Raw genomic sequence first — 27,788 nt, 5'->3', positions numbered from 1 at the left:
AAAATTTCAGAGTGGGATTTGTGCTGCATCAAGGAAGTGAAGGTGCCTAATGGTAATGAACAATTTGATTCAGAAACTTGTTCTACTAGTGTCCTAAAAGGAAAACAGGCTTCAGAGTGGTAGCCATGTTAGTCTGTATCAGCAAAAACAACGAGGAGTCCTTGTGGCACCTTGGAGACTAACAGATTAATTTGGGCATAAGCTTTTGTGGGCTAAAACCCACTTCATCAGATGCATGGAGTGGAAAATAAAGGGTGGGTGGGTGCGCGCCCGCACTCCCCCTCTCCCCCCGCGGCCATGCTGAGGGATAGCTCAGTGGTTTGCGCATTGGCCTGTTAAACCCAGAGTTGTGAGTTCAGTCCTTGAGGGAGCCTGTCATAGGTTTGTTCCCCACTTTGAACTTTAGCGTCCAAAAGGTGGGGACCTGCATGTACCCTTCTAAGCTTAAATCCTAGCTTAGATCTGATAGCGCTGCCACCAACCAAACATATAGTGTTTTGGTACACTTTCCATTCCTCCCAAACCTTCCCTGGGAAATCCAAGACCCAAACCTCTTGGGTCTTAACACAAAGGGAAATAAACCATTCCCCCACCTTCACCCCGTCCCAGACTTTCCCTCCCTCAGTCGTCTGGAGAGACTACCTTGATTCAACCTCCTTGAATCTAAACCAAAGAAGGATTCACCTTCCCCCCTCCTCTCTTCCCCCCACCTATCCCTGGTGAGTCAGACTAATCCCCTGGGGTCTCAAACAAGGGAAGAAATCAATCAGGTTCTTAAATAGAAAGGCTTTTGTTAAAAGAAAGAAAAGAAAAACTAACTCTGTAACACCAGGATGGAAAAATATTACAGGGTCTAGCTATAAAAAAACTAAAGGGTCTTCCCCCCCCCCCCGCATAAGTACAAGTTACAGCAAAGAGGTAAAATATCCTTCCAGCAAAATACACATTTGCAAATACAGAAAACAAATAAAAGACTAATCCGCCTTTTAATTAATACTCACTATATTGAATAGAAGAGACTATTTTAGGAAGCTTGGAGAGCCTGGATGTACGTCTGGCCCCTCTTAGATCCAAGAGAGAACGGACAACAACACAAAAAGCACAAACCAAGACTTCCCTCTACCGAGATTTGAAAGTATCTTGTCCCCTGATTGGTCCTCTGGTCAGGTGTTAGCCAGGTTCACTGAGCTTGTTAACCCTTTACAGGTAAAAGATACCTTAACCCTTAACTATCTGTTTATGATAGAGCCACATAGGGATCTGGGGCAAAATCAGCACTTGGTCCTGCTAGTGAAGGCAGGGGGCTGGACTTGATGACCTTTCGGGGTCCCTTCCAGTTCTATGAGATAGGTATATCTCTCCATATATTATGAAAAGATGGGGGTTGCATTACCAATTCTAGCGAGACTATTCAATTAAAGTGGGCTATTGGTAGATGTGAAGGTGAACAAGCCCCTGATGGTGTGGCTGATGTGATTAGGTCCTGTGATGGTGTCCCTTGAATAGATATATGGACAGAGTTGGCAATGGGCTTTGTTGCAAGGAGAGGTTCCTGGGTTCATGTTTTTGTTGTGTGATGTGTAGTTGCTGGTGAGTATTGGCTTCAGGTTGCGGGGCTGTCTGTAAGCAAGGACTGGCCTGTCTCCCAAAGTCTGAGAGTGGGGGATCATCCTTCAGGATATGTTGTAGATCCTTGATGATGTGCTGGAGAGGTTTTAGTTGGGGACTGAAGGTGATGGCTAGTGGCGTTCTGTTATTTTCTTTGTTGAGCCTGTCCTGTAATAGGTGAGTTCTGGGTACTCTTCCAGCTCTGTCAATCTGTTTCTTCACTTCAGCAGGTGGGTATTGTAGTTTTAAGAGCTCTTGCTAGAGATCCTGTAGGTGTTTGTCTCTGTCTGAGGGATTGGAGCAAATGCAGTTGTATCTTAGAGCTTGGCTGTAGACAATGGATTGAATGATGAGGTCTGGATGAAAACTGGAGGCATATAGGTAAGGATAGCAGTCAGGGGCTTGTTCACCTGCACATCTGCTAATATGATATATGCCAGCAGTGCCCCTCTACCATGTACATTGGCCAAACCGGATAGTCTCTCCACGAAAGAATAAATGGACACAAATCAGACGTCAAAAAGTATAACATTCAAAAATCAGTCAGAAAACACTTCAGCCTCCCTGGACACTCAATTACAGACCTAAAAGTGGCAATTCTTCAACAAAAAACTTCAAAAACAGACTTCAGCGAGAAACTGCAGAACTGGAATTAATTTGCAAACTAGACACCATCAAATTAGAACTGAATAAAGACTGGGAGTGGATGGGTCATTTAAAAAACTAAAAACTATTTCCACAGGCCAATTTTCCCCCCTACTGTTACTCTCACCTTCTTGTCAACTGTTTTAAATGGCCCACCCTGATTACCACTACAAAAGTGATTTTTTTTCCCTCCTGCTGATAATAGCCCACTTTAATTGAATGGTCTCGTTAGAATTGGTATGGCAACCCACATCTTTTCATGTACTGTGTGTGTGTGTGTCTGTGTGTGTGTATCTTCCTACTGTATTTTCCACTCCATGCATCTGATGAAGTGAGTTTTAGCCCACGAAAGCTTATGCCCAAATCAATTTGTTAGTCTCTAAGGTGCCACAAGTACTCCTCGTTGTTCTTACATTTCAGTGTATAGTATATAGAGCAGGATAAACAAGTCATTGTCTGTATGAAATTTGAGTTTGCGCTGACTTCGCTATTGCTTTTTATGTAGCCTGTTGTAAAACGAGGCAAATATCTAGATGAGCCGATGTACCCCATGAACAGGAAACAGACTAGCTAACACTATTCTGAAAGATAGTTAACTCTGCTTTCCTTATTTTCTGACCACCAGTGGAAGAGCCAGGAACCAATAGCAGCACAGCAACTGAGCAACTGACCTTGCTGCTAGTTGGGTTAAGGACCCTTATATAAGCTCAGAGAGAGGGAACCCCCTCATGCAGCTTGCCCAGTGGGTCATGTATCTTGGGTCTGGGTTTCCTGCAAGTCCCCAACTTTTGTATCCTTTTGCTAAAGGGGAGAGGATGAGGCAGTTGTAAGGATCTAAAAACCATGCATGTTTGTCAGTGTATCTGTCTTCACTTTTTTATTCAAGATGGGAAAAGAGGAACTGCTGCTTTCTATTTCTAAAGCATCTGTCAAACTGGATAATATAGGAGCCTTTCCTTTTGCCACTGGAAGATAGCCATCTCTGTGGGTGGAATGTGGGAGTTGCTTAAGAGTGCAAAGCAACTTCACACAAGTTTAGGACAAGGTATGAAGTCAGTTGTACGGTGCAGTTTAAAATGCAAGCAGAATGTAATTTTCCCAAATGTCTATTTGGGTAAATTATAAAATACTGAGATTAACATGCCTACTCTGTGAAAAATGCCATGGGATATTCAATAATCACAGGTGTTCATGCCTTCAATTTTATATCCATGTGAAAAATGGCACCTCCAGTACCATATGGAGAGTATTAGTCTGTTAGTGACTCAGAAGGAAGATTGACAACTATTAAGTCACAAATGACATGTCATGCAGCTGCCTGTGTTTGAAGTCTCCCATGTAAGTTATGGCCCGAAATGATATGCTGGAGGCACTGTACACAGACAGTGCATATGTCTAGTTGGAGTTCCAAGGTTTAAATGTTACAGCCTTATTGACTAGGCAACATATTAGAGAGAGAGAGAGGAAGAGGAGTGAAGAAAAAAGTGAAGTTTCCTGCAATTAGAAAATATCTCTTGGGAAATCTAGGTATTGCCAGTCACACATTTGATTCTTTTCTTTTTACAGATGATTAGGCCTTACTGTCACCACAAGCATGTATTGTAAAGTAACAGACTAGAACTAATTATATCCCATAGACCTTTTAAAATGTTAAAGTATGACTTGTGTGCTCAATTTTTTTCTGACACCAGCCAAGTGGATTAGCAGCAGAGCAACAATTTGCTACTTGGTTACCAGGGTGCAGCAGCATTTTAGGAAATCTAATTCTTGTGGATAGTGCAGCTCATGGGAAGAAAAAAGCAAGTACAGAGTGAGAGTTATAGTTTGCCACTCTTTCAGGATGGGCTGTTGCGAGCCAATTAACAGAATAGCTTTGGAGGTGATCTCTGAGGCTAGTTGGTTGGCCAAAGGATGAGTTCAGCAATTTTGGATCTGTAGTAAAAAGAAAAAATACAAGGGAGCAGATCCTCAGCTGAGTGTGTGTATAGAGAGTCTGATGTAAATCTGTTGTAGTTAACTTTGTGTTGTGGAAGGGATTAAACTCATATTTTGAGAGGGAGCCTACTGTGTATTTTTTAATCGTCTATTTATCTAGCACAAATATAATACATAAGGATTTTTAGAAATATTAGTTTCTTTTCCTGAACGAGAGGACAGGGAAGCTGAAATGGGATGAATACCTAGCTCATTGTAAGCCAGTTTGTGCCCTTGCGCTTGTCACAAGTCCCAACATCCCTCTATTTCAGTAATCTCAATCATGAAATCTGGAGTTATTTCTTCAGAAATAACACAAAACTGAATAAAATCATCATCACCAATAAAACATCACTGAGTCCTCTCCAGCTTGAAGAATAAGATTCCTGAATTTGTGTCTGAATCTGGATCTCCATGAGTGGTGATTCAGATTTCTGCTTAAAACCAGTTCTACAACATTTTCACAGATACTCTTATGAAGCTTTTAAAATCATATTTTAAAATCAAGCTTACATGAAGTTTTTTCCCAATACAATTTATCAAATTTCAGCTTGGGCAACAAAGTATCTTATAAAAACACACACAAGTGGAAGAAAATTAGCACTGTGTATTTATTTTTAGTGAATATTAAAGCTGCAGTCCTGGGGAATTGATCACATGATTCCCCCCCCCCCCTTTCAGTTTTTGATTATAGTCTTCTCAGGGTTGAGGCACCATCTGGAGGGCTGTAGAGATCTGCTGGGAATCTTTAATGCGACCAGAGCTTAATCTTCCCTCTGAAGTTACAAGACGGCTTGGAAATGCTGTAATTGAGAAATTCCCTTACTTCCTTAGTTAAAGTTAAGCAGTGAGCTATGAGCGTGTAGTTATTTTGTATACAAAGGGTCCGATATTGTAATAAGATTTAGCAGAAGTTCATTGTGTCAGAAAGTGGAATTACACAGGATGGTGGGCTGGAGGCCAGAGAGTGAATGAATTTTTATAAAATGTTGAGGGAGAGATCTGTCAAAGTGCATTATGCACATTCCCAACATTAACACTTGTTTTGTGGAAATGACTGGTGCTTTTTAAAAATTTGAATCAGAATAATTGAGGATTATAAAATCATAACTGACTGCTTTAAAGGCCTTTAAATAAATAAATGGTTGTGTTATGTAACTTCTGTTTTGTGTGTTAATTTTTTTGGTACACAGCTCCTCCCACCCCTGACCCCCCAGTTGCTGATTGTGAAGTTGCTGCATTTTAAGCAATTGTCATTTGTCTTCCTGCTGGGGAGGAGAGAGGATTGTATTTGTCCAGTTTTGTAAGGACTATTTGATGTCCTGTTTTTAAATGGCATTAATTCTCTCCTGCCCTCTTCTTGTTCCAGGTGACGAGCATAATCTGCAGCATTGAAGCATGAGTGCTGATGCCAGTCAGGGGGTGATCACCACCCCTCCCCCTCCCAGCATGCCTCACAAAGAGAGGTATTTTGACCGCATCAATGAAAATGACCCAGAGTACATCCGTGAGAGAAACATGTCTCCTGATCTGAGACAAGACTTCAACATGATGGAGCAAAGGAAGAGGGTCACTCAGATACTGCAGAGTCCTGTGAGTAGGATTAAGGAAACAAGATTTTTTCCCCCCTTTCCAGAAATTAACTCAAAAACAAAACAGCACAAAACAAAACTTCTAGCTGTGATGCAGTCTGAGGAAATATCTCAGGCCACGAAATTTTTCATAAGAACAACCAAACACTTTTTGTTTGCATAGTGTTAGTGTATGAACTAACTGCCCATTATTGGTTTTCAAATGATGTTTTCATGGTGTAATGCTTCATTAAAGAAGTACAAAAGTAGCTAGCTGGTGACAAGACACTTGATTAAAACTTAGAAGCAGGGAAGAGAGTGATAGTCACTAGCCAAACGTGAACAAACTAAGACATTTACACACACATCTGCATTACAATTTTATTTTGAATATTTGACTTACCAGTTGCATCAGCAACACTTTTACCTTAAATAAATAACGTTTTTTAAATTGTGCTTTCGAGGTGTGTTTAAAAGCTAAATTGTTCTTTGGGTACTTGGAAGGAGTAATAGGCAGACTTTATAACACTCGCATTCATGTGCACCTCATGTAAATTCAGCACTTGTACAACTGGGCATGCAGGTCTGTTAATTCCATCAGAAGTCCTGGTGAAAACAAATGACTCCATAGTCTTGTAGTTAGTCTTAATTTATGTACTATTTGGCATTAACCTGGTGAGTACTCTTGAAAATCCATGACATGTCTGAAAATAGCAGTGGTGCCAAATATATTCTGAAGCAATTTTTCTCTTTTGAATCTGTTTTGTTTTCAAATTTTCTTTTCTCGTCTGTTTTTCTATAACTAGGGGGAGGGATTTAATTTCTTGACCTTTTTCCATGCATAATGAGATTGCAAACAGCTGTTAGTAATCACCATTTTATAGACACTCATGAATAATAGGATTGTTCACTAAAATGTTACCTTGGAGTGCCTTTCAGATTCTGCTTTAGGGTGACCAGCTGTCCTGATTTTATAGGGACAGTCCAGATATTTGGAGCTTTTTCTTACATAGGTGCCTGTTACCCTCCCCCCCTCCAACCCTCTGTCCCGATTTTTCACATTTGCTATCTGGTCACCCTATTGTGCATATAGATTTGAATCTACGTGTGCAAACCCCATGACTCAGGAATTTATTATGTTCAAGTAACTTTGTGCAACTTTAGTTTTGCAACCAAACTATTCAGTATTCAGAAAATACACTAAGAGAGTAATGCATAATCATACGTTGTTAGAAAAATAATTCAGTTCTCGAAGATAATGATTGGACTCTGACCTATACTACTAAACCATTCTCCACCCAGGGGAAGTGCATATCCCAAATTCTTAAACAATCAGAACAAACTCACCAAATTTTCAGCTGGTTGAGAGGGATAAAATGAGATGCAATAAATTACACTGGGCCAATATGGTTTCTTACACAGTGTTCTTATATTAATTTAAATGCAAAAAAAGTGCTGAATCTCATAGGCACTAACCTTAGCCTTAATGGATGAAAAATTGTTTGCCCAATTTGCCAAATGTAATCGTCTCCTGTTTGTTGTGATCACACTACTTTAGATATGCAAGGTCAGCCTGAGGATTTAGGAAGGGTTGGGGAGATAGTACTCCCAAGTTTAGCTGACTTGTTTAATAGAAAATTGGAAGACACAAGAACCTAGAGGTTACTATCTGCTTCCTGCTGTGGGAGAAGCGGAGCCCACAGCTGGAGCCAGGAACCATTTATAGATGCCAGTATTTTAAAGTTGGCCAAATAAGCTAGGCGCTGGGGGCTGCTAGGCCTTGAGATGCTGAAGAAGAAAACTATACTGTGTGTGATCAGTGTCTGACAATCTAGTCAAAAATGAGAAGCTATGTTTGACCTACAGACATCTGTCAGACCTGAATCCCCTTTCCTTGCTTCCCTGTTTCATTGTTGAAATGGGGAATATTTAGATATCTCTGCTACAATTCCTTCTCTGATGGAATAAACAATTTTTAATATAGTGTCCAGAGGAGAGAATGTCTTTAAAGCAAATCTCTTCACAGATTTAGGGACAGTGACAGAATTAAGTTTCTCCATGGCTATATCAAGTGGATTACTTGAGATTTAGCTTCAGTTTCTTTTGGGTCAGAAATGAAAACGACTTGGTCCCTTCTGAATGTGTTGTTGCAAAAATACCAGAAAGCTTCTGTCCTATTGCCAGTCTGCTCAGTATAGGTCCAAGGTTGGAATGACCTGGGTATTACAGGTGATGTTTTTGAGAGACACTGGAAGTTACCTTATGCAAGAAGCTTGCAAGAGCATGCCTTTATTTTGTCTGTCTGGTGTCTTTAGGTTATTCCTTTTTGTGGGTACTAAATTCTTTTTAGGAATTTAGAAAAATGAGAAAAATATATATAATATATATATTTTTAAAAAGGCTTTTTTGCTGGTAACGTTTTAAGCCAATTCTAGCATGTCAAGCAATTAAAATATATTCAGGTTAAAGAAATATAGTCTTTAACTATGAAGTGAAATATAGTCTTTAAAGTATAAAGCTTACGTGCGCAGGATTGGGTTGTCCAGACATCCCTGCTCTTTCTGCGGGAGGAATTTTGGATTGCAACATAAAGGTGAAAGGATGATAATCTAGGTCGTGCTGGTAGAATCTCCTATGCAAAACACTACAAAGTACTGGGGAGCTCAGTTATTCAGATTTTATCTTCAGAACCAAGAAATCTCTTACTGCTTCTAATTGGAGAATCCAATTAATTTAGTAAGAAAACAAATTAGAAAATGTTTCAGAATCTGCTAAGGATGTACATTTTTTGGGAATGATGCAGTCACCACCACAATGTTTTGTCCAACACCTGATATATAGGGACTCAAATTTTAATAGGAGTCTTTGGATGCCATTGAAGTGGAAATATTAATAAAAGGGGCCTATCCGGTTGTCATCTTCTCAGAGGCTTTTTTCTTCTTGGCATATCATTAATTCTCAGACAAAGATAATCATTTTATACTGCAGGTTTATGCCAATGTTTGACAGAGGCTAGAAACCTGTAGAAAAGAGTGACTCGTGACATTCATTGGCGTAGGTGCAATGTGCCCAGCCATTGAATGACATCATCAGCCAGGTGGAGAACTGATAGCCCACCACTGAAAATAAGTCAGTGGGCACTCGACAGTGATATGCAATGTAGTCTGAAGTTGACCACAGCTGCATCGTGGGTCGTTAGAAAAAACCCATTTAAAGAGACTGGCCACACAGTTGCCCTGTCCTGTTCAAAACTAGTTCAGAGATGACTACAGGTGCCTTGGCCGATCAAAACCTGGTGGACAGATGGTTGGGCCAGTGATGAGAGAGTGATTAATGACTGTCGTTGACCATTCATTGCACCAAGCAGATTCCAGCGTCATGTCCTGTGGTGGCATAAATGACCATAAAGGACTTCTAGTAGTCAGGCGAGCTGATGGGTGGTCAAAGAGGTCTGATATGACATTACTTGACATGTTAACCTATGCCATTCCTGCCTGGTGAAAGACACACCAGATATTAAGCATTTCCTTTGAAGCGCTCTGTATGTGTTCTTGATGCATTATTGCCTGAGTGGTATTAACAACACTAACATTGGATGCAGCCAGCCTCACTAGCTGCAATCTGATATTCAATTTCCAGTTCCTAAGTAAAACAACTGAAGCTACTGAAAAGCCATCTTTATTACACCTGCCTTTTCTCAATGTCCTGCACCCATCCTGATCCAGTTTTAGATCAGGAGATAGCACAGAAACAGATTGATTATGCTTCTGAATGATCTCTACTTGGCCATGGACAATGAAGAAACGTCCTTCCTTATTCTGCAGGATCTTCACAGCAGGTGATGCTGTTTTATTTCTGGACTGCAGGAATGAACAGCAGTTTTCTGAGATAGAAGCTGAGATGTAGAAGAACTATAGCTCTTCTCCATTCTCTTCCCCCATTCTAGTCAATGGATATGTCAAACCTCTAACGGAGACTGTGGGACACCAATGGCTTAAATATGCAGTTGACACACAGCAAAGTATCAGATGTCAACACTGTTCCCCACAGACTAAAGAAACTAAGTAGTGTAGAACATACTGACTCACAAGGGTGCTGTTAGTATATTGCTCCAACTACTGTGTTGGCTAGCGGTTACATATTGGATTGGGTGTAAAGTCTTGGTATTTGATTTTGAGAACTCAAATAGACTGAATCCAGGATATCTCAGAAACCACTTCTCCCTCCATGGTAGCTGCAATCCTGAGAAACAATAGAATTCTCAATGGCCAGGTTGATACTAGTGAGAGCTGAATTCAAAGTCTTCTAACACACAGCTGTGGAACTCCCTGCCACAAGAATTAGAAACGATCAGAAAAGTGGCCACCTTAAGAAAAAAAATGCAAAACACAGCTCCTTTCCACTAATAAACAGTTTAAAATTTTCTTCCCATTCTTAAAGTAAGGGAGTTCAGAAAATTGTAGCTTTGTGTAGGTAACCTATTTGGAGTGATGTAAAATTCTAAGATTCTTTTGTGACAATCATGAAATAAACATATATGCAACTATGTAGGAAGGCTAGCATGCTGCAGTTGGCATTCTCAGATCAAAATTATTAATCCATATTTGCTAAAGATTGACATTTATTGATGCTACATGGAAAAATGTTTGGAAAGTTGAAAGGTTGAAATTAAGCTAGGTAGTCATCTAGAACCCCCAGAACAATGAAAGCTCCTTAACAAGCTTCCACTACTTTACATTGCTTTAAAATGGAGAACATCTAAAGTTGTAGACCAGGAAATAGGATCATAGGGTATGGCTACACTTACAAATCTGCAGCGCTGGTAGTTGCAGCGCTGGTCGTCCAGCTGTGCAGGGCCAGCGCTGGTGTGTGGCCACATTTGCAGCATTTGCAGCACTGTTGGGAGTGATGCATTATGGGCAGCTATCCCAGCGTTCAAGTGGCAGCAACGTGCTTTTCAAAAGGGGGGTGGGGTGGGGCGTAGTGTGACAGGGAGTGGGCGAGAGAGAGAGAGTGGATTTTTGGAGCCAACACTGTGTGTTACCTTCCTGCCTTGAAAAATCAGAACATGTTCCCGATCCCTTACCCTTAACTCTTAACTGCAAACAGCCTGCAGCCAACGGACTCCCTCTCTCCCCTCTGCCCCATTTCTGTCAAGCAAACACTCACTCCCTGCCTGCCTCATTATTTCATTTGATTGTTCACAGATTGATCACAGCAAACAGGAGCTGTGTTTGTAGATAAGCAGCTCCGGGATCAACAGAGCTACCGAGTTCACAACAAAACAAAGAGAGGCTGCATAACAAAACAAAGAGAGTAATTTATAAAAGCATTCTGGGATATCTGCTAATACCCTGGAGGCCAATAACAGCGCTGGTGTGTGGCCACACTTGATGACCAGTGCTGCAGCACCAGCGCTGCAATCTTTATTCCCCATGCTGAGCCAGGTGTACGGCCAGCGCTGCGGCCAGGGAGTTGCAGCGTTGGATGTGCCCTGCAGGTGTGGACACTTACTAATTGCAGCACTGGAAAGCCTCCACCAGCGCTGCAACTCGCAAGTGTAGCCATACCCATAGTATCCTTAGGAGACATTTCAAACTACTTGATAACTGTTTAATTATGGTTTACAACTCAGAGGTTTTCGGGTACAAGTGGTGACAGTATAAGCCATCTGCACTCCACAAGAATATTTAACGCCTTGAATGTTACCCGCTGCCACCTATTTGAAAGTCATAAGAAAGTTACGATCAGCTAGGTCTCAGTCCCCTACTAGCACCTCACTGTACTGCTGACAAACTCTTAATCTAAAACTGTTTGAATGTATTCCAACAGTACCTACAAGATTACCATTGTAAGGTTCAAATAATCTCCGTGTCATTAATTATAAAACTGCCAGGACACTGTGCTTGTTTGAAACTGCATCTTTATACCTTAACAGATTTTGTTGCTTTGTGTTGTATGTGACACCCACTCTCTTCTATATTACATTAAACACAAAAAAAAAGTTGGGGAAAAAAAGGCTTTTGAAGCTGAAGAGTCAAGTACTCATAAATTAGGGAAATCCAGACTCAAGGTTGCCTATAGAAGATTAATTTGATCCCCTTGTGCACATGCATTATAATTACAGGATTGCGCACTATTTTTCCCATAACACACCTGCTTCATTCAAATTTTTTTTCATTCAGTCTGTTGCCTCAAGCCTTATTTAATGCACATCATCCAGCTTCTGCACTGAATACAAAATGTATTCATTTTCTTTTGGGTGTTTCTGTGGCGCTCTCATAATATTTTCACAAACAATAATGAATTCATCTTCACTACACACCTGTAAGAGTAGGTGGTATTAATGTCTGCATTTTACAATTGAGAAACTGAGGCACAGAGATTAAGGCTAAAATTTTGGGACCCCAACTTGAAACACCTAGGGTTTTCAGTCTATATAACGTCTTTATTGTATAATGGAGTATACTGTATGTTTTACATCACTGTGTTTGAAGAAAAGCTGAAAATTTGAAGCCAGTACTGACTACGGGAGCTAAGATAGGTGGAACGTATGTGTTTATGTATTTGGAGAGAGTTGGTCTTGTGTTGAGATGACATGAAGTATTTAAAATACTTAAGGCTTATTAAGTATTTTAATAATACTTTAATAATAATAATAATAATAATATGGGGGGAGGGATAGCTCAGTGGTTTGAGCATTGGCCTACTAAACCCAGGATTGTGTGAGTTCAATCCTTGAGGGGGCCATTTGGGGATTGGTTCTGCTTTGAGCAGGGGGTTGGACTAGATGATCTCTTGAGGTCCCTTCCAACCCTAATAATCTATGAATCTATAAAATGTTACCCTGATGATCTAGTTGAGATCATTGCAGAGACCAGAACTAGAGGATATTTTAAAATTAGTATTATACAAAGGTTGTGAGGAATAAATGGAATGAGTGGATTTCCAGGTGAGGTGATGAGAATAGTAGTAGTATTGTATGTAAGCTTAACACTGTAGGACTGTATGCAATTTAATAAATTAAAGGGGTTTTGTGTTTAGGAGTAGCCAAAAGCTGCTATTGTAGTCGGTCAAGATTTTGCTGATCTGTTTGCTTTTCTCTTAGACATGGGGGATTTTTTTGTTGTTGTTGCTGTTTTAAACCAACACAAGACATTTGTTTGTGGGATTTTGCTTTAATTTTATATTGGATACAAAGAGCAATTATCAAAACATTCCAGATCTGAAGGGCTTGCAGCCTGATTCTGGTCCTATGCTACTGTTATATAACTAATCCAATTTTAGCCCATCTGTTCTGCAAGGGCCTTTCTTTCTCACATGTGTAAAAGTGAAAAACCTGTTTTTCCTCTCACTTGTTGTGTGCTTGTATCCTTCTTGTGGCCAAGGAATGGAGGCAGAAATGGCAGTCCCATCCACCAGCCAGTCAGCCCCAAAATGCAGAACAAGCGGTTTTATTTGATAAAGAACAATGTCTAGCTCTTTAAAGTAACTGATCAGGAAAGCCTTGGTAATTCTGTAGCAGGCATTATCCAATCTGTCTTTGGGCCCTGCCGCTGCCTCAGTTTACTTTCTGTCTTGAATCAAACCACCACACCTGGTGTTTTCACAATATTATTCACCTTATGGATTTGGTTTGTTATCATAAAATAGTAATCAAAACCTTCCAGCCTTCTTCCCTGGGCTCAGTTAGACCTCTCAGTTGATAATGGGCTTCAGCATCCAAACAGCCCTACTTCTAGGCTCAAAGGTCTTTCAAGTCCTGCCAGGGCTTCCCTTTGCTTACAGCCCTCCCACCAGGCTCACAGGCTAGCTGGGGCTTCTCATCCAGGAGGCTCCTGCTTTCTGTAGGTCCCTCAGCTGAAGCGTATCTCTCTACAGGCTCCCATTCTTAGGTCTCTCTCCCAAAACCTTTGCCTAGGACCTCTGAAGAATTGTCGGCTGAAAAGAAGACAGGGCAGATGACCTGGCTTCTAGTCACATGCTCCCTTCACATAGCTCTTGGTGTCATTCCTTTCACCTGGGGAGGCAGGCTAAATTTGGCACAGGTAACGTTAAGCCCCAGTCCCCTTACAAGGGGTGACTTACTATGTGATAGTCCCATATTGAGAACTGCAGAGACACTCCTATGGATGCCTCAGAAGCTCAAAATTTAAATCTAAGGAAGCAGTCACCTGGACTGGTGCCGCATGAACCTAAGGGGAGTAATCCACAGACATGTATGTCTTGCAGAAACAAGAACTACAGGTACCCAGCTACCTTTTCTAGAGGCATTTACACCAAGGTGGTATAGAGGGAAATGCTCATATTCCTGTCCTGCCTCATGTCTATGCACATGCAACACAAAATTGCACTGGCCTTTTTTTGCTGCCATGTCATGTTACAAACATATCTAATTTGTTGTCCACCATTAGCTCTTATGCCTCTTTCAACAGTGAATTGTAGTTTTACATTTATTTTTCACTAGCTATACTAGTTTGATGTTTTTTCTGGGCTGAGCCTACCCATATATCCCATCCACATTTCTGACGTCTCTACATACTTCTGTATTTCTGTCCTCACAGGTGTCTGCAACTCCTCCTCCAAATGTAATATAATCTATCAATTTCATTAACAAATTCTCCTCTTATTGTATATTATATGGTCTTTTCCTTGTCCCATTTCTCAATTTTTTATAATTTTGTAGGCTTGTCTTCAATGCAAAGTAAACTGGAGTTATTACTTGAATGTTGCTCCTGGCTTGAGTCCCAGCCATATACTTAATTTGAGTGTTAAGTCAAACCCTTAATTTGAGTGTTGTGGTGCTTTTAATTCAAGTTGGCTGGCCTGTCAGGAGGTATAGGCTAAAGCTCAGGGTGGCAAAACTCATCAGCTGTTAACATGACCACTGTACAGTGTGGATGCAAGTTAGCTGCACTCAGTGCCACTAGTCCTCCAATTCCTTCCCATAATGCCACTATTGTGCCCTGAAAGTACAGACCAAGTTCTCTTGTAATTCACGGGGAAAGAGTTCATAGAGCAGCTGAGCTTCCTGCAGCACAAAGAGTCATAGGATATGCCCCCGGAGGTCTTAGTGCCACACACAAGTGAGTGCAGCACCAGTGTGGAAGCAGCAGCTTTAGTGTTATTTCATAGCATGGCCGCTCTCACTCAAGCTAAGCTAACTTAACAGAAGTAACTTGAGTGTAGATAACTTGAATTAACTCTGCAGTGAAGACGTATAACCAGGAAGTATTAGATTATCTATTTTTAAAGGTAGGAATTTTATATTTCTTTCAAAAAGAACTGCGACAAAGAAAAAGACATACAGAAACAGTCACTGTATAACAGTGATCCCCAACCTTTCCGTGTGGCGGGCGCCGGATGACTAGCCGCCGAGCAGCGTGGCCGCCGAAAAGTAGCATCATCAAGAGGCGTCGCCGCCGAAAATCAGCAGCATTTTGGCAGCGACGCTTCTTGACGTTGCCACTTCTCAGCAACATTTCAGCGGCTGCTTGTCCAGCAGCCAGTAGGCGGGTGCACATAGATGCACTGCGTTGGGGACCCCTACTCTATAAAATGTGTTAACCCTTTGGTTCTAAGATTTTATGATATATATATATTACATTTTGCATTAGTGCTTAAGTTAATGGATCAAATTCTCATCTGGTGTAAATTAATGTAGCTCCATTTACTTCAGTGGAGTTATGCCGACATACTCCAGCTGATCTGACCCGATAGCTCCAAAGCATTTCGTCCTGCGAGATTTCATTTTGCTCCCATGAAAATCAATGTACCAACATTATTCTCTTGTCTGGAGATTTCCAGGTATAACTCTGGTGAGCATTAATAGAAGTTGAGTTCAGAACTCATCTCATAACAGGTGGGTATTTTGTGGGGGTTTTGAATGAAAGCTGCAGAGTTGGTCTTTTCCTCAGCTGTAATGGGATGGCTTTCAGAGGATTGTTCATCCTGATTTTGTGCAAGTCTCTTAAGCTTGTTTTACCTCCTCCTCCTCGAGTAGCTGTTATGGGCCACATTTTCAAATCATGGCTCCCATTTTATATGGAAATACTTGCCTGCACATTTTTAACACTATTCCATGTACAGTGATTAAATCTATCATTTGACTGCACTGGTGATCACACTTTTTTTTTTTAAAAAGAAGTGTACATACAAATGGACTAGTTAGAAGATCCTCTGAAATGTTAGTCCAATGTATCTGTTTCAGCCTGAAGTACTTTTATAAATTTGAAGCCTGTAGGGCAGTGGGTCTCAAATTTTTTTTTTACTGGCAACCCCTTTCAGATTGCAAGCCTCTGAGTGCAACCCCCTAATAAATTAAACTCACTGTTTAATGTATTTAACACCATTATAAATGCTGGAGGCAAGCGGGGTTTGGGGTGGAGGTTAACAGCTCACGATCCCCCATATAATGACCCCGAGGGGTCCCAACCCCCAGTTTGAGAACCCCTGCTGTAGCGAATCCTAATAAAGAATTTTCATGTAGGCTGAAACAACTTTTAAATCCCACACTTAAAACATTTTCTTCGTAGGACAGAGTGTTGGGTGCACACACTCTGAATAACATCATTTTTCATTCCTCTGACAATAGCTACTGTTTGTTTTCCTGAGTAAGTGTTCTATTGTCAAGTACTAGATCTCAAATGACTCAGGTCCTTTCCACTTGAAAAATGTCTGCGTTGTGCTGTATGCGGAGTGTGTATCTCTTTTAAAATGTAAACTTTGAACATAATATTTCAAAATAGATCATGAATGGTCTATAATGTACTCATGAATTAAAACATTATAATAGATAACTGAAACAGGCAAAAAAAAAGCCACTTGGGCTCCACTCCTGCATAGGCAAACATTTTCATCTGCAGGGATCCAATTGCAAGATGCCCCAGTCAGTAATATTGGGCTAGGGCTTATGGGAATTTGTCCAATAAAAAGACAAAAATGTTATCAGGGTCTCATAAGAAGTATGCACTCGAAGAAAAAAAAGCTACCTACCTTTTGTAACTGTTGTTCTTTGAGATGTGTTGCTCATGTCCATTCCATCTCCTCCCACTCTGTCGGAGATGTTGGCAAGAAGGAACTTAGAGGGCGTAGGGCCGGCAGCACCTGATCTACCATGGCATGAGGGCGCCATAGCCAGCCCTACAGATACCGCTACAGCAAAAATTTCCGACAGCTGTGCATGTGTGCGCACACACACCTAGAATGGAATGGACATGAGCAACACATCTCGAACAACAGTTATGAAAGGTAGGTAACCGTTTTTATGTGATAAAATTATGCCTTTCATTTTAGACAGAGTCAAGAACGATCAGAAATAGCACAATTTTTTTGAATTTATAGAATATTTATCTTAAAATATATGGCACACCACCACCAATTAAAAAAATACTGTAAATTCACAACAGTGGTGGGATCACATGAGAGTCTGAAGGTAATGAAGATATCCATAAATATGTATGGAAAAACTTAGTTGAATGAATCATTACAAGCTTGAATGTGCATGACGCACAGCAACTTCTAGTTTACTAAAAAAGACATGTGCTTTTTGATATTGTGCATTTTGTACTTGACTGTGAAAATCACATGCACACAATCACCTCTATTTCACAAGTTGTAATGAAGATGTACTTTCTTCAGCTGCCCACTCTGGCTTTTACCTATTCTGAGATTTCTTGAAATTAACAGTGATTCAGTTTTTTAAGGACACTTTCATTGAATAATAAAACAAGAAATGAATTAAAGGATTATCGCAAATCTGTTGCCACAAGGATAAGCAGTAGTAAGTGTGAAATATACTATTTCAGGCACCAGACAGCAAATTTTAGACACACAACACCAAAGTGAAAATAACCCCTCTGTACTTCAAAACAGAATGGAAGCTACACCAATGAGATATACAACAGACTTATGTATAACTGTGTTTCCCAGGAGCATGGAAACTCCAAACTCCAGAGCAAAGCAATTATACTGACCGAACTCCTGGTGTAGACATAGCTGCCACCTCTCAGGGAGGTGGCATATCTATGCTGACAGGAGAAGCTCTCCCATCCACATAGGTAGCATCTTCACTAAGTACTACAGCAGCTCAGCTGCATCACTGCAGCTGTGCCTTTGCAATGCTTTGTGTAGACAAGCCCTTAATCTGACCATTCTATATCTGAAGCAGTTTAATGAGGAACAAAATGAAGATACAGTAAATTTAAGCGTGGAAGAGAGGTTGTAACATTGCTGATGGTTTTTAAAATGAGTTTTAATATAAGTGCTATGGGTTTACCAGAATATTACATATTTTGAGATCTACTGAATAGTCCCTACTGTACTGAAATTATTATGATTGCTCTAGTCAAGTTAGTATTGGTAGGTGTTTTCTTCCACTGTTTTTTAAGCTTCTTTCAAATAAATCAGTTAGATAAAATTGCCTCTTGTCCCTAAAGTAACTATATTTTAATAGATTGCCATTCTTGAGTTCATGAACTGCTGAATAGGCTCATAGTTCTGAACTTTTAAGCCATCTCTCTGGTGAATAGCATGTTCCTGCCCAGGGATGATCTTGTGGAGAAAGCAAAGAACTGGAAGATCTAGGTTCCTTTTTCAGCTGTGCCACAGACTTCCTCTGTGACGGTTAAAGTTTTTCAAAGTGATGAGCAACTAAAATAGGATCTTATACTGGGAAGTGTTGGTTAACCTTAATAGGTATTGATACCTATACCCTGTGTATAATAATGATCTCACTACTATCGAGGAAAGTTTATCCGAGTGATTCTCAAATGTTTCTGCAGGCCTTCCGAGAAGACCTGGAATGTCTTATTCAAGAACAGATGAAGAAGGGCCGTAACCCAACTGGACTGCTTGCATTGCAACAGATTGCCGATTACATCATGGCAAGCTCTTTTGCAGGTTTCTCTTCATCTCCACTGAGTAAGTGAACAATGTGTATAATTGCCAATATTTTTCTAAAATTCTGTCTCTGTTTTACCAGGTGCTGGGACCTCATCCTTTCAACAGAATTTTTGCCATGTTTTTTTTTAATCTGTAAAGCAATACAGATTGGGGTCTTTAATTTTACTCTTAAATTTTCTCCCTCTAATATTTGGTATCAGAAAAGTAATAATTTCTAGAAACTGCTAATAGTCAATAAGTTTTGCAACTTATTGCGGCAAAATTAATATCCAATCTCATTATCATTTTACTATGATTCACATAAATAGTAACATGACAACTAACCTAATAACTTGGCAGCAATTTACTGTAGCACACTTGCCTTTAAATTTTGATAGGAAGGAGGAACCTGTTCAAATGCATGATTAGATGTTACTTTCATGCTCCTGGCAGCTGTGTGTTTAGTAAATAGCAAAGTGTAGTTATATTTAAAAAAAAAAAAAAAAAAAAGATTCTTGACAGGATCATGCAGTCAAATTACAGCCTTCACAGAAAAAGTCCTATGGCTAATTTCCAAAGACTTTAATCATTGAAACCTTATTAAAAAGTCATATTAGTGTTAAACGTTCATAAGAATGTCTGAGTGTAATAGACAAATCTGTCTTTCTAGACTGTTCTCTGCATTGCCTGCAGACTTAAAGGTGCAAATGGGATAGCCACCTTCATGAAGTGATTTAAGATGTATGGTCGAGAACATAAGAATGAGGGTGCTTGTTAGACAAAAATTAAAAGAAGCTAAATGCCTGCAAGCAGCATGAGGACTATGTAAAAACACCTTAAATAGAGGCTCAGATTAAATGTGTACCCCAAATCCGAAGAGACAATAAGACGGCCAAAAGAATGCCACCGTGGCTAAACAGAATGGAGGCTGTTACAGGCAAAAAGGGATCCTTTAAAACTTGAAGTCAGATCCTAGTAAGTATAACAAGAAGGTCCACAAATTCTGGGATGTTAAGTATAAACGAATTTGAGAAGCAACTCGCTAAAGACAAAATAACTATTAGTAAGAATATTTTAAGTACATTTAGAAGCAAGAAGCCTGCCAAACAGGCAGTGGGACCACAAGACACCTAAAGTGTTAAAGGTTCATTGAAGGAAGACAAGACCATTGCAGAGAAACTAAATGAATGTTGTGTCTTCACTGCAGAGGATGTGGGGGAGATACTTAATCAGAGCTATCCTTTTTGGGTGACAAATCTGAAGTATTGTCCCACATTGAAGTGTCAGTAGAGAAGCTGCAGACGAATGCAAAAAACCTCCAGGGCCTCTGCCAATCTGACCCAGGGGGAAATTCCTTGCCAACCCCAAATATGGTGACCATTCAGACCCTGGGCATGTGGGCAAGAGTTACAGGGGGATCTCACAAAACTGGGTGACTGGGGGCAACAAAATAGCACATTGATAAATGCAAAATAATGCACGTAGGCAAAAATAATTCCAACTACATGTATATAATGATGGGTTCTACATTAGCTGCCACCACTCAAGAAAGATCTTGGAGTCGTCATGGATAGTTCTCTGAAAATTTCTGCTCAATGCGCAGCAGTAGTCAAAAAGGTTAACAGTATTTTAGGAATTATAAGAAAAGGGATAGAAAGTATAATGCCACTACATAAATCCAGGGTGCACCCACACCTTGAATACTGTCTCGTTCCTGTCCCCCATCTCAAAAAGGATATAGTGGAATTGGGAAAGGTTCAGATAGTCAACAAAGATGACCATCAGTATGGAACAGCTTCCATATGAGAAGAAACTAAAAAGACTAGGGTTGTTCAACTTAGAAAAGAGACGATAGAGGGGGGAATATGATCGAGGTCTATAAAACCAGGAATGGTATGGAATAAGTGAATACAGAAGTGTTTTTTACCCTTTCCCACAATACAAAAAGCAGGAGTTACCCAGTGACATTAATAGGCAGCAGGTTGAATACAAAGAAGAGGAAGTACTTTTTCACACAGTGCACAATTAATCTGTGAAAACTCATTGCCATGAAATTTTGTGATGGGCAAAAATATGGTTGAGTTCAAAAAAGAACTGGATAAGTTCATGGAGGATAGGTCTATTGGTGGTTATTAGCCAAGATGATCAGAGATGGAACCCCATGCTCAGATGACCCTAAACATCTGACTTCCAGAAGTAGGGAGTAGAAGACTGGTGGATCACTCCAACTGCCATGTTCTGTACACTCTCCCTGAAGCTTTGGTACTGGCCGCTGTCAGAGACAGGATACTGAACTAGATGGACCATCAACCTGATCATGTGTGGCCGTTCTTATGTGTTGTGTTCTTAGGGGCCTGATTTTCAGCATTGTGAGCAGTTGCATCTCCCACTGAAATCCAGTGGGAGGTGATAATACTCAACACTTCTATTGTGTGACTTTGGACAAGTCACTTAAGGTCCTATTTACAAAGTGAGTGGCAGAAAGGAAAATAGAACCCAAATCTCCTGACTCCCAGTCCTGTGGACTATCCACTAAACTAGATGTTCTCAAACTGTTGTCCTTGAGCCATTTGTTAGTGGATTCTGGAAAGGTGGCTGGTCATAAGGTACTAACTCTTCTTGTTTCTATCTGTTAAATCATATTAAAACATAGTATTTAATGTATTTTTAACTTTCCTAATAGTAACTTCCTATGTATTCAGATGTTGTAGTTGCCATAGGCATATTATGTGTTTGTGAAGGGGAGAAGGAGTGGTCTTCACAGTCATAAATGAGCTAGGAGGTGCTCCATGATACAATTTCCCTATTAAAATGTGTTCTGTGCTATTAAACAGTTCTACTGCAAAAGTTCTCCGTTCTTATATCCTTCCTCATGACATCTCTAGAACTAACTACAGTGACTCAGAATGAGAAATCTAATCAAATGGCTATTCAAGTCTGCAGAGCCCAGTAGGAGTGTTATCAAACAGCCTGTAAATGTAGCTTAGCTCACCAGTACAGGAGGTCTTAAAACACTGGAATCTGTCCAGAAGCACATTATCTTGACACACAGGATAGTTCAAATCTGAGTGGTGCTTCAAAGTAATCCTCTATTACTAATTCATCCTTCCTTTCGTCTCTCAAAATTTGGAAACTTTCATATTTTAGGGTATGGCGTCTAGGGCCTTATATTATAAAGGTTGCTAAGGCAGTCCTAGAAAACATTACACCTCTGCTGCAAGCCTAGTCTAATGCTATTATCTTTTGGCCAAAACTGAGATTCTATACTACAAATTTAAGTGTACTGCTTTTGGAGAATCACAGAGAATTTAATTGTCCTATTTGCCACCTATTTTTTTTTTCTTTCAGGCCTTGGAATGGTTACACCCATCAATGACCTACCTGGAATAGACACCACCTCATTTGTTAAGGGAGAAAAACTTACTCGTTGTAAGTTAGCCAGCCTGTACAGGTTGGCTGACTTGTTTGGATGGGCACACTTAGCAAATTCCTACATCACAGTGAGTATTTTTAAGAGTAAAAATGATTACTTGCTTCTGTGTGTTTTCACCTGTATGTTTAAAATTAAACCATACAAAATTAGAATTAATTTTCCAAATGTTATTCAAGTAAATTCAATAATAAATCAGAAATCATTTTTTTCTCCTTTGCAGGTAAGAGTAAGCAAAGAACAGGACCACATTCTAATCATTCCAAGAGGTCTGTCTTTTTCTGAAGCTTCAGCCTCCAATTTGGTATGTGCTTCACTTACACTAATAACAATCACTGAAGCTTAGATTGTTTTCTTTAGTTTTGCAGCTGATGAAGTAGGATAGTGGCACCAGGTTTTTGTTTACCCGTTCTGAAATTCATATAAAATCATCTAGTGAACAGCAGATTAATTTTTGGGATTATACAATCCTGTGCTCCTGAACACTTCTGTCCAGATTTCCGATCCACTTGCACTGCTTTGGTTCCACTAAAGCTTTAATGTTGTCCAGCAAGCTTTTTGCATTTTAGCTGGGCTCCTACCTGATCCACAAAAGCAAGTCAAATAGAATTTGTCAGCTACTTTATTAGTATAACAGCAACCTCTTATGAGTAATCCATAGTGCTTTGATCTTCAAAGCACTTTGCATGCATCGATCCACATGACATCCTTGTCAGGAGTGAGGCATGTATTATTATCCCCATTTCACAGTTGGAAAACTGGGAAACAGCAAAGTTAAGTAATTTGTCCAAGAACAAAAAGGTAATTGGTATAAGGGCTCTTAATTCAGTGTCTAGACTACCAAATTAGGCATCTCATGGTATGAAAGAACTGAAAAGTTTGTTACCCAAATCGTCATATCTACTGGTGAGTCTTGCTGACAATTATTGGAAGGGAATATGGTCAACTTCCAAAAGCAGAGCCAAAAATATAACCATAAGAACTGGATCTTGTATGCTGCTTTTCTTGCCTCTGTTACTCGTTTCTCTCCCCTCCCCCTCGCCTCCTCCCTAACAGTTTGGGGATTTTTTTTATTTTCATGACTTTCATTTAAAATGCTTTAATGGCAGTTCTGAGATTGAATCTTTGTTTTCACATTAAGTTGAATTAAATATTCAAGTTCAAATATGATAAAATAGTAGGTGTAATTTATAATATAACACACAGTACATTAATAGTTTGTAAAAATATGTAGTTCATCTGAAATGTTCAGTTTTAGCATCTATTGCTCTTAACCATTTTAGTTTGAGAATTTATCGTTATCTGTATGATAAATATATCTATGCTGGTTGTGCTTTGAACAGAAGCTTGTTATTTAAGGCTTTCACACAGGCTTTCTACTCCAATTGACTCTGCTTGGTGTGCTACACTACCATCTCTTCCTTTAGCTAAGGGGCAGCTAGAGCAAAGAGGAATTTCTTTCTGTTTATCAGGATCTGGCCTTTTTCATGGCTATTTCCACCATCTGGCAAGATCTTTAACAGCAGGAGGATTTGTATACTTAGTCCTGGCTTCCCTAATACTTCTAACTGTTGTTTTACTGAATGTGGTAAAAAGAAAATCTTAGTTTGTTTAGGAAAGATCAAACTAAGCACAAGTTTAAGATCAAATATGATAGCTGCTAAATTGATTCTGTTTCCTCTCCCCCTCCCTCCCGTGATGGAACCTACTGAGCTATACGGTGTTTTGTTTTGTTTTGGGGGCGGGGGGTGGTGGGGTTTTTTTCAGTTGATTCATGGCCACTTAGTCATGGCCAACTTACAGTAGTTCCATGAGTTTCCTTTGTTTGATTTTCCAGGTTAAATTAAATATCTTAGGAGATGTAGTTGACCAGGGGAGTACCAATCTGAGCATCGACAATGCAGGATTCAGTCCACATGCTGCCATCTACTCCATGCGCCCTGATGTCAGATGTGTGATACACATACACACCCCTGCAACTGCAGCTGTAAGTCTGTACAGTTCCTAATGTGGCCTAAAGAAGAAACAGTTTCAAAATATGAAATATATTAAGATGTATCTTATGAATGTAGATCTAGTATGTATGGATCAAACTCTCCTCTCCACAGTTTTATACTTATGTAACTCCATTGACTTCAGTTCAGTTACTCTTGACTTTCACCAGTTTAAGGGGCTTATTCTTCAAGATCCTGAGTGATCCGAGGGTACTGAGCACTTTGCTGGAATGAGCCATTCATAAAATGAGGATCGGACCACCTCAGTCATAGTGAAGGAAGAATATGTACAATTTAGGCCAACACTTATTTTAAATCATCTCAGTATTACATAATGTATTCTAAGTTGTGATGTAGATGACACTAATTGCATTTTTAAGAGGTTATATTATAACACTATTCTGGGTATCTCTCAACGTTATAGCTAAACTAGAAGTTCAAAAAAGGGCAAAAATGAGTAAGAGGCTGGACTGAACTAACAAATAAAAGAAACAAGGAGATAAATCTGTATAGCATGGCTAGAGATGAGAAAAGGAAGACATGACTGTGTACCAATATTTGAAGAGTGTAAACATCAGGAAGGAAGAAAAATTGTTGAGGGTTGATGTAGAGTGATGGGAATGAAGTGAGGAAAAGATGCATTAATATCAGTTGCCAGGGAAAGCTTGCTTATGGTGCCATCTATTATGTGGCATAGTCCCCCAAGTGAAGTGGTAGCAGTGCTCTCACCGTATTTTAAACTAGACTGGATAAAGCACTAGAACAGTATCTACTCCATATTGAGACTCCTCTTATCTAGCCAGCATATAGCCAAGACTTCACTTTCATTTAAGAATATAGGTGAGACCGAGTGGTCGTGATCCACAGGTAGAGACCCATGTACTGGAAAAATCCTATAGGGAATAATCTACCACTAATATGGTGAATTTCTGAATGACCTAATAGTTTAGTTATAACTTTGGAAGCTTAACCAGGAAACATGTGGAACAGGGCACTTTGTACAGAACTCTGGTTTAAATGTTTGTTTTCAGAATCTTAAAAGGGATCAATTTTCTTGAAACAGGTTTCATCTATGAAGTGTGGTATCCTTCCAATCTCTCAGGAGGCTTTGATTCTGGGAGATGTTGCTTACTACAATTACCAAGGATCTCTTGATGAACAGGAAGAGAGAATTCAGCTTCAGAAGGTTCTTGGGCCCAGTTGCAAGGTAGTCAACCTTTATTCATATTTTTCATTAATCATTTGCATGTACTGTACCAGTTTCTACCATTTAACATGAGTGTTTTCATTCACTAGGTTCTGGTCTTGAGAAATCATGGTGTGGTAGCCTTAGGAGAGACATTAGAGGAGGCCTTTCACTATATTTTCAATGTGCAGCTTGCCTGTGAAATACAGGTAAGAGAGATGCTTTGTCATTATTTAATTTCTGAAGGAAATACTTATGCCATAACGAGTTATTGCAATGGATAGACCTGACTCCATAGGGAGGAAGCTCCATTATTGCAAAGTATTCAACAGAACCTCTGCTATTAGACGCAATATTTGACTACAATAGGTGGATCAAATCTGTACCGCCAGACACTTTTGAACAGACACCAAAATCTTTTTATTTACTTATCATTATTATTTTTTTATTTTCTTCTTTGGAATCTTAGCTTTGCAATACCTTGACCAAGAAATTTGGACCGTGACAAAAAATAGACTACCCCGGTGTAGAAGTTCTGTGGGATAAAGAGGAGACTTGTTTCTATTATAGCATGAAATTCAAAGCATGTTTCTGTTTACTTCCTTTTATGTGCACAGTTAGCAATATCAAAACCACTCTGGGTATGAACGTTAGTTTAGGCATCATGTGTTGGCTTTGCTGTAGAGCACATTGTGTTCACTTGAATCAGTTTATCCCATAGGATAGTATCATTCATTAGAAAGTTGTCCTATTGCAGTGCAGCATTGCAACGTGATACCATTTCATGAAAGTTATTTTGGGAGCCATTAATGCTTTGCCAACTAATCTGTTGAAAGCCAGTCAATCTGGGGGGAAATGTAGATGGATCTGTAATATTACAGGGCAAATCTGGAGTCCCTCTTCTCTAAATACAGATTATCCATGTGAAACTGTAACAGTGCTTTCCACGGTGGACAGAGTAAACTTCAGGAGCCTGTGTCCAGGGGTGCATACTTCTACACCCTACAGAGCATAGATCCATGAACGTTCCCCGCAGGCTGAACACAGTGACTGTTAGAGGAGCAGGAAGGAAACAGATTCATCACTCCTTACCCTGCCTAGAAATAGGACACAAAGTCTGTGGATACCACTAGATCCTCTGTGGTCTGATTGAAGAATTCCTTCCCCCCTCCACCCTCTGTCCTTGTGGAGATTCATAGCGCCCAACTCAGTTATTCAAGCTCAGTGTTGGGATGAGAAAAAGAGGATTTTCCACTAAGAACACAAAGTGGAGGAGAATGGTGTATTACAAAATAAATTAAGCAGAATCCAGAAATCACTTGTTAGTGTCTTAAGTAATTAATCAGACATACAGTTGCCTTTCTCTCCAATGGTAGGGTACATCTGTATCAAGATTAAAGATATTTCTCTGTCTTCTATAGCTAAAAGTACATTGTTGAGCATGTAATAAATAATTGAAGTTTATTGCATTTACTCCTTTTAGAGCCATAATTATTAACTGATACTGACATTCATACAATAGGAATCATTCTCTGCATGTCTTAATGTAGTTGTCGTCATTGTAGTGAGAAGAAAAGTAACCTGAAAATATAATTGCAACAAATTTTATGTTTACAGTTTTCCCTTAAATTCAGTCAAGCTGAGAATTCTACACCCAAAAAATTATCTATAAAGAAACAAATTACTGTGTGTATATTGTTGCAGGTTCATGCATTAGCTGGCGCAGGTGGAATAGACAGTCTTCTTGTACTAGACCTGCAGAAGTACAAGCCTTTCACACACACTGTGGTAGCAGGTGGAGGAGTTGGAGTTAATATGGGCTCCCAACAAAAATGGAAAGTTGGGGAGCAAGAGTTTGAAGCTCTCATGAGAATGCTAGACAACCTGGTAGGTACACAATTATAACAATACAAATGCAACCCTTGAGAGTTTGAGTGCCTTTTACTCAACTCTTTGTGGGATTAGGCCATAAGTAAAGGAATTTTGTAAGTAAAGTAAAGTAAAAGTCTGTTTTGATTTTCTTTATAAACTTGAAAATGAAATGTGTAAATGAAAAGTAGTTTTTATTGAATATTTAATATCTCCTGTATCTGAACATTTGACTTAGTATAGAATATTTAAAGAAAAGAAAAATCTTTCCATATCTGAAGCCTAACACAGCAGAATAGTGAGAGCTGGTTAAGCTAAAATTTCTGTCAGGACATTGTCACAAAGGTTTATCATTTCTCTGTATAAAGCTGTATCGCTACAACATACATTTTCTAATCATCACCTTAGTAAATATACTTGGAAGCTTTCATTTTTATTTTGTTATGAATTGTAGTGTTTGTTTCTATCTTCGATCAGGTTTTATCTCTTTAATTTTTATGGACTTGGAAGAAATGACGTTCAATACTAATTGTTGTTCAAAATGTAACAAAATATTAATTTCAAAGTAAGTGATTTACTGATAAAGTAAAAGCAAAGCAAAAGAGGGTATCACATGCATAATATGGCAA

The 27,788-nt window shown here is 39.5% G+C and overlaps 1 protein-coding gene across 15 annotated transcripts in view; it reads left to right on the top strand.

The window, feature by feature from the left end:
* ADD3 (adducin 3) overlaps positions 1-27,788 on the top strand; it is a 159,473-nt gene that overhangs the window by 105,362 nt on the left and 26,323 nt on the right. For all 15 annotated transcript variants that reach the window (XM_045025372.1, XM_045025379.1, XM_045025382.1 and 12 more), the window contains 8 exons: positions 5,597-5,820; positions 18,581-18,719; positions 22,029-22,180; positions 22,334-22,414; positions 23,948-24,097; positions 25,168-25,311; positions 25,401-25,499; positions 26,995-27,177. In XM_045025372.1, coding sequence (XP_044881307.1) covers positions 5,626-5,820; positions 18,581-18,719; positions 22,029-22,180; positions 22,334-22,414; positions 23,948-24,097; positions 25,168-25,311; positions 25,401-25,499; positions 26,995-27,177 — 1,143 coding nt within the window. In that variant the 5' untranslated portion in view covers positions 5,597-5,625. The remainder of the gene's footprint in view (positions 1-5,596; positions 5,821-18,580; positions 18,720-22,028; positions 22,181-22,333; positions 22,415-23,947; positions 24,098-25,167; positions 25,312-25,400; positions 25,500-26,994; positions 27,178-27,788) is intronic.

Source organism: Mauremys mutica, chromosome 7 (assembly GCF_020497125.1).
Source record: "Mauremys mutica isolate MM-2020 ecotype Southern chromosome 7, ASM2049712v1, whole genome shotgun sequence".
In the NCBI taxonomy this organism is placed as follows: Eukaryota; Metazoa; Chordata; order Testudines; family Geoemydidae; genus Mauremys; species Mauremys mutica.
The sequence above is the reverse complement of the archived record's forward strand: the minus strand, read 5'-3'. Positions and strand labels throughout refer to the sequence as shown.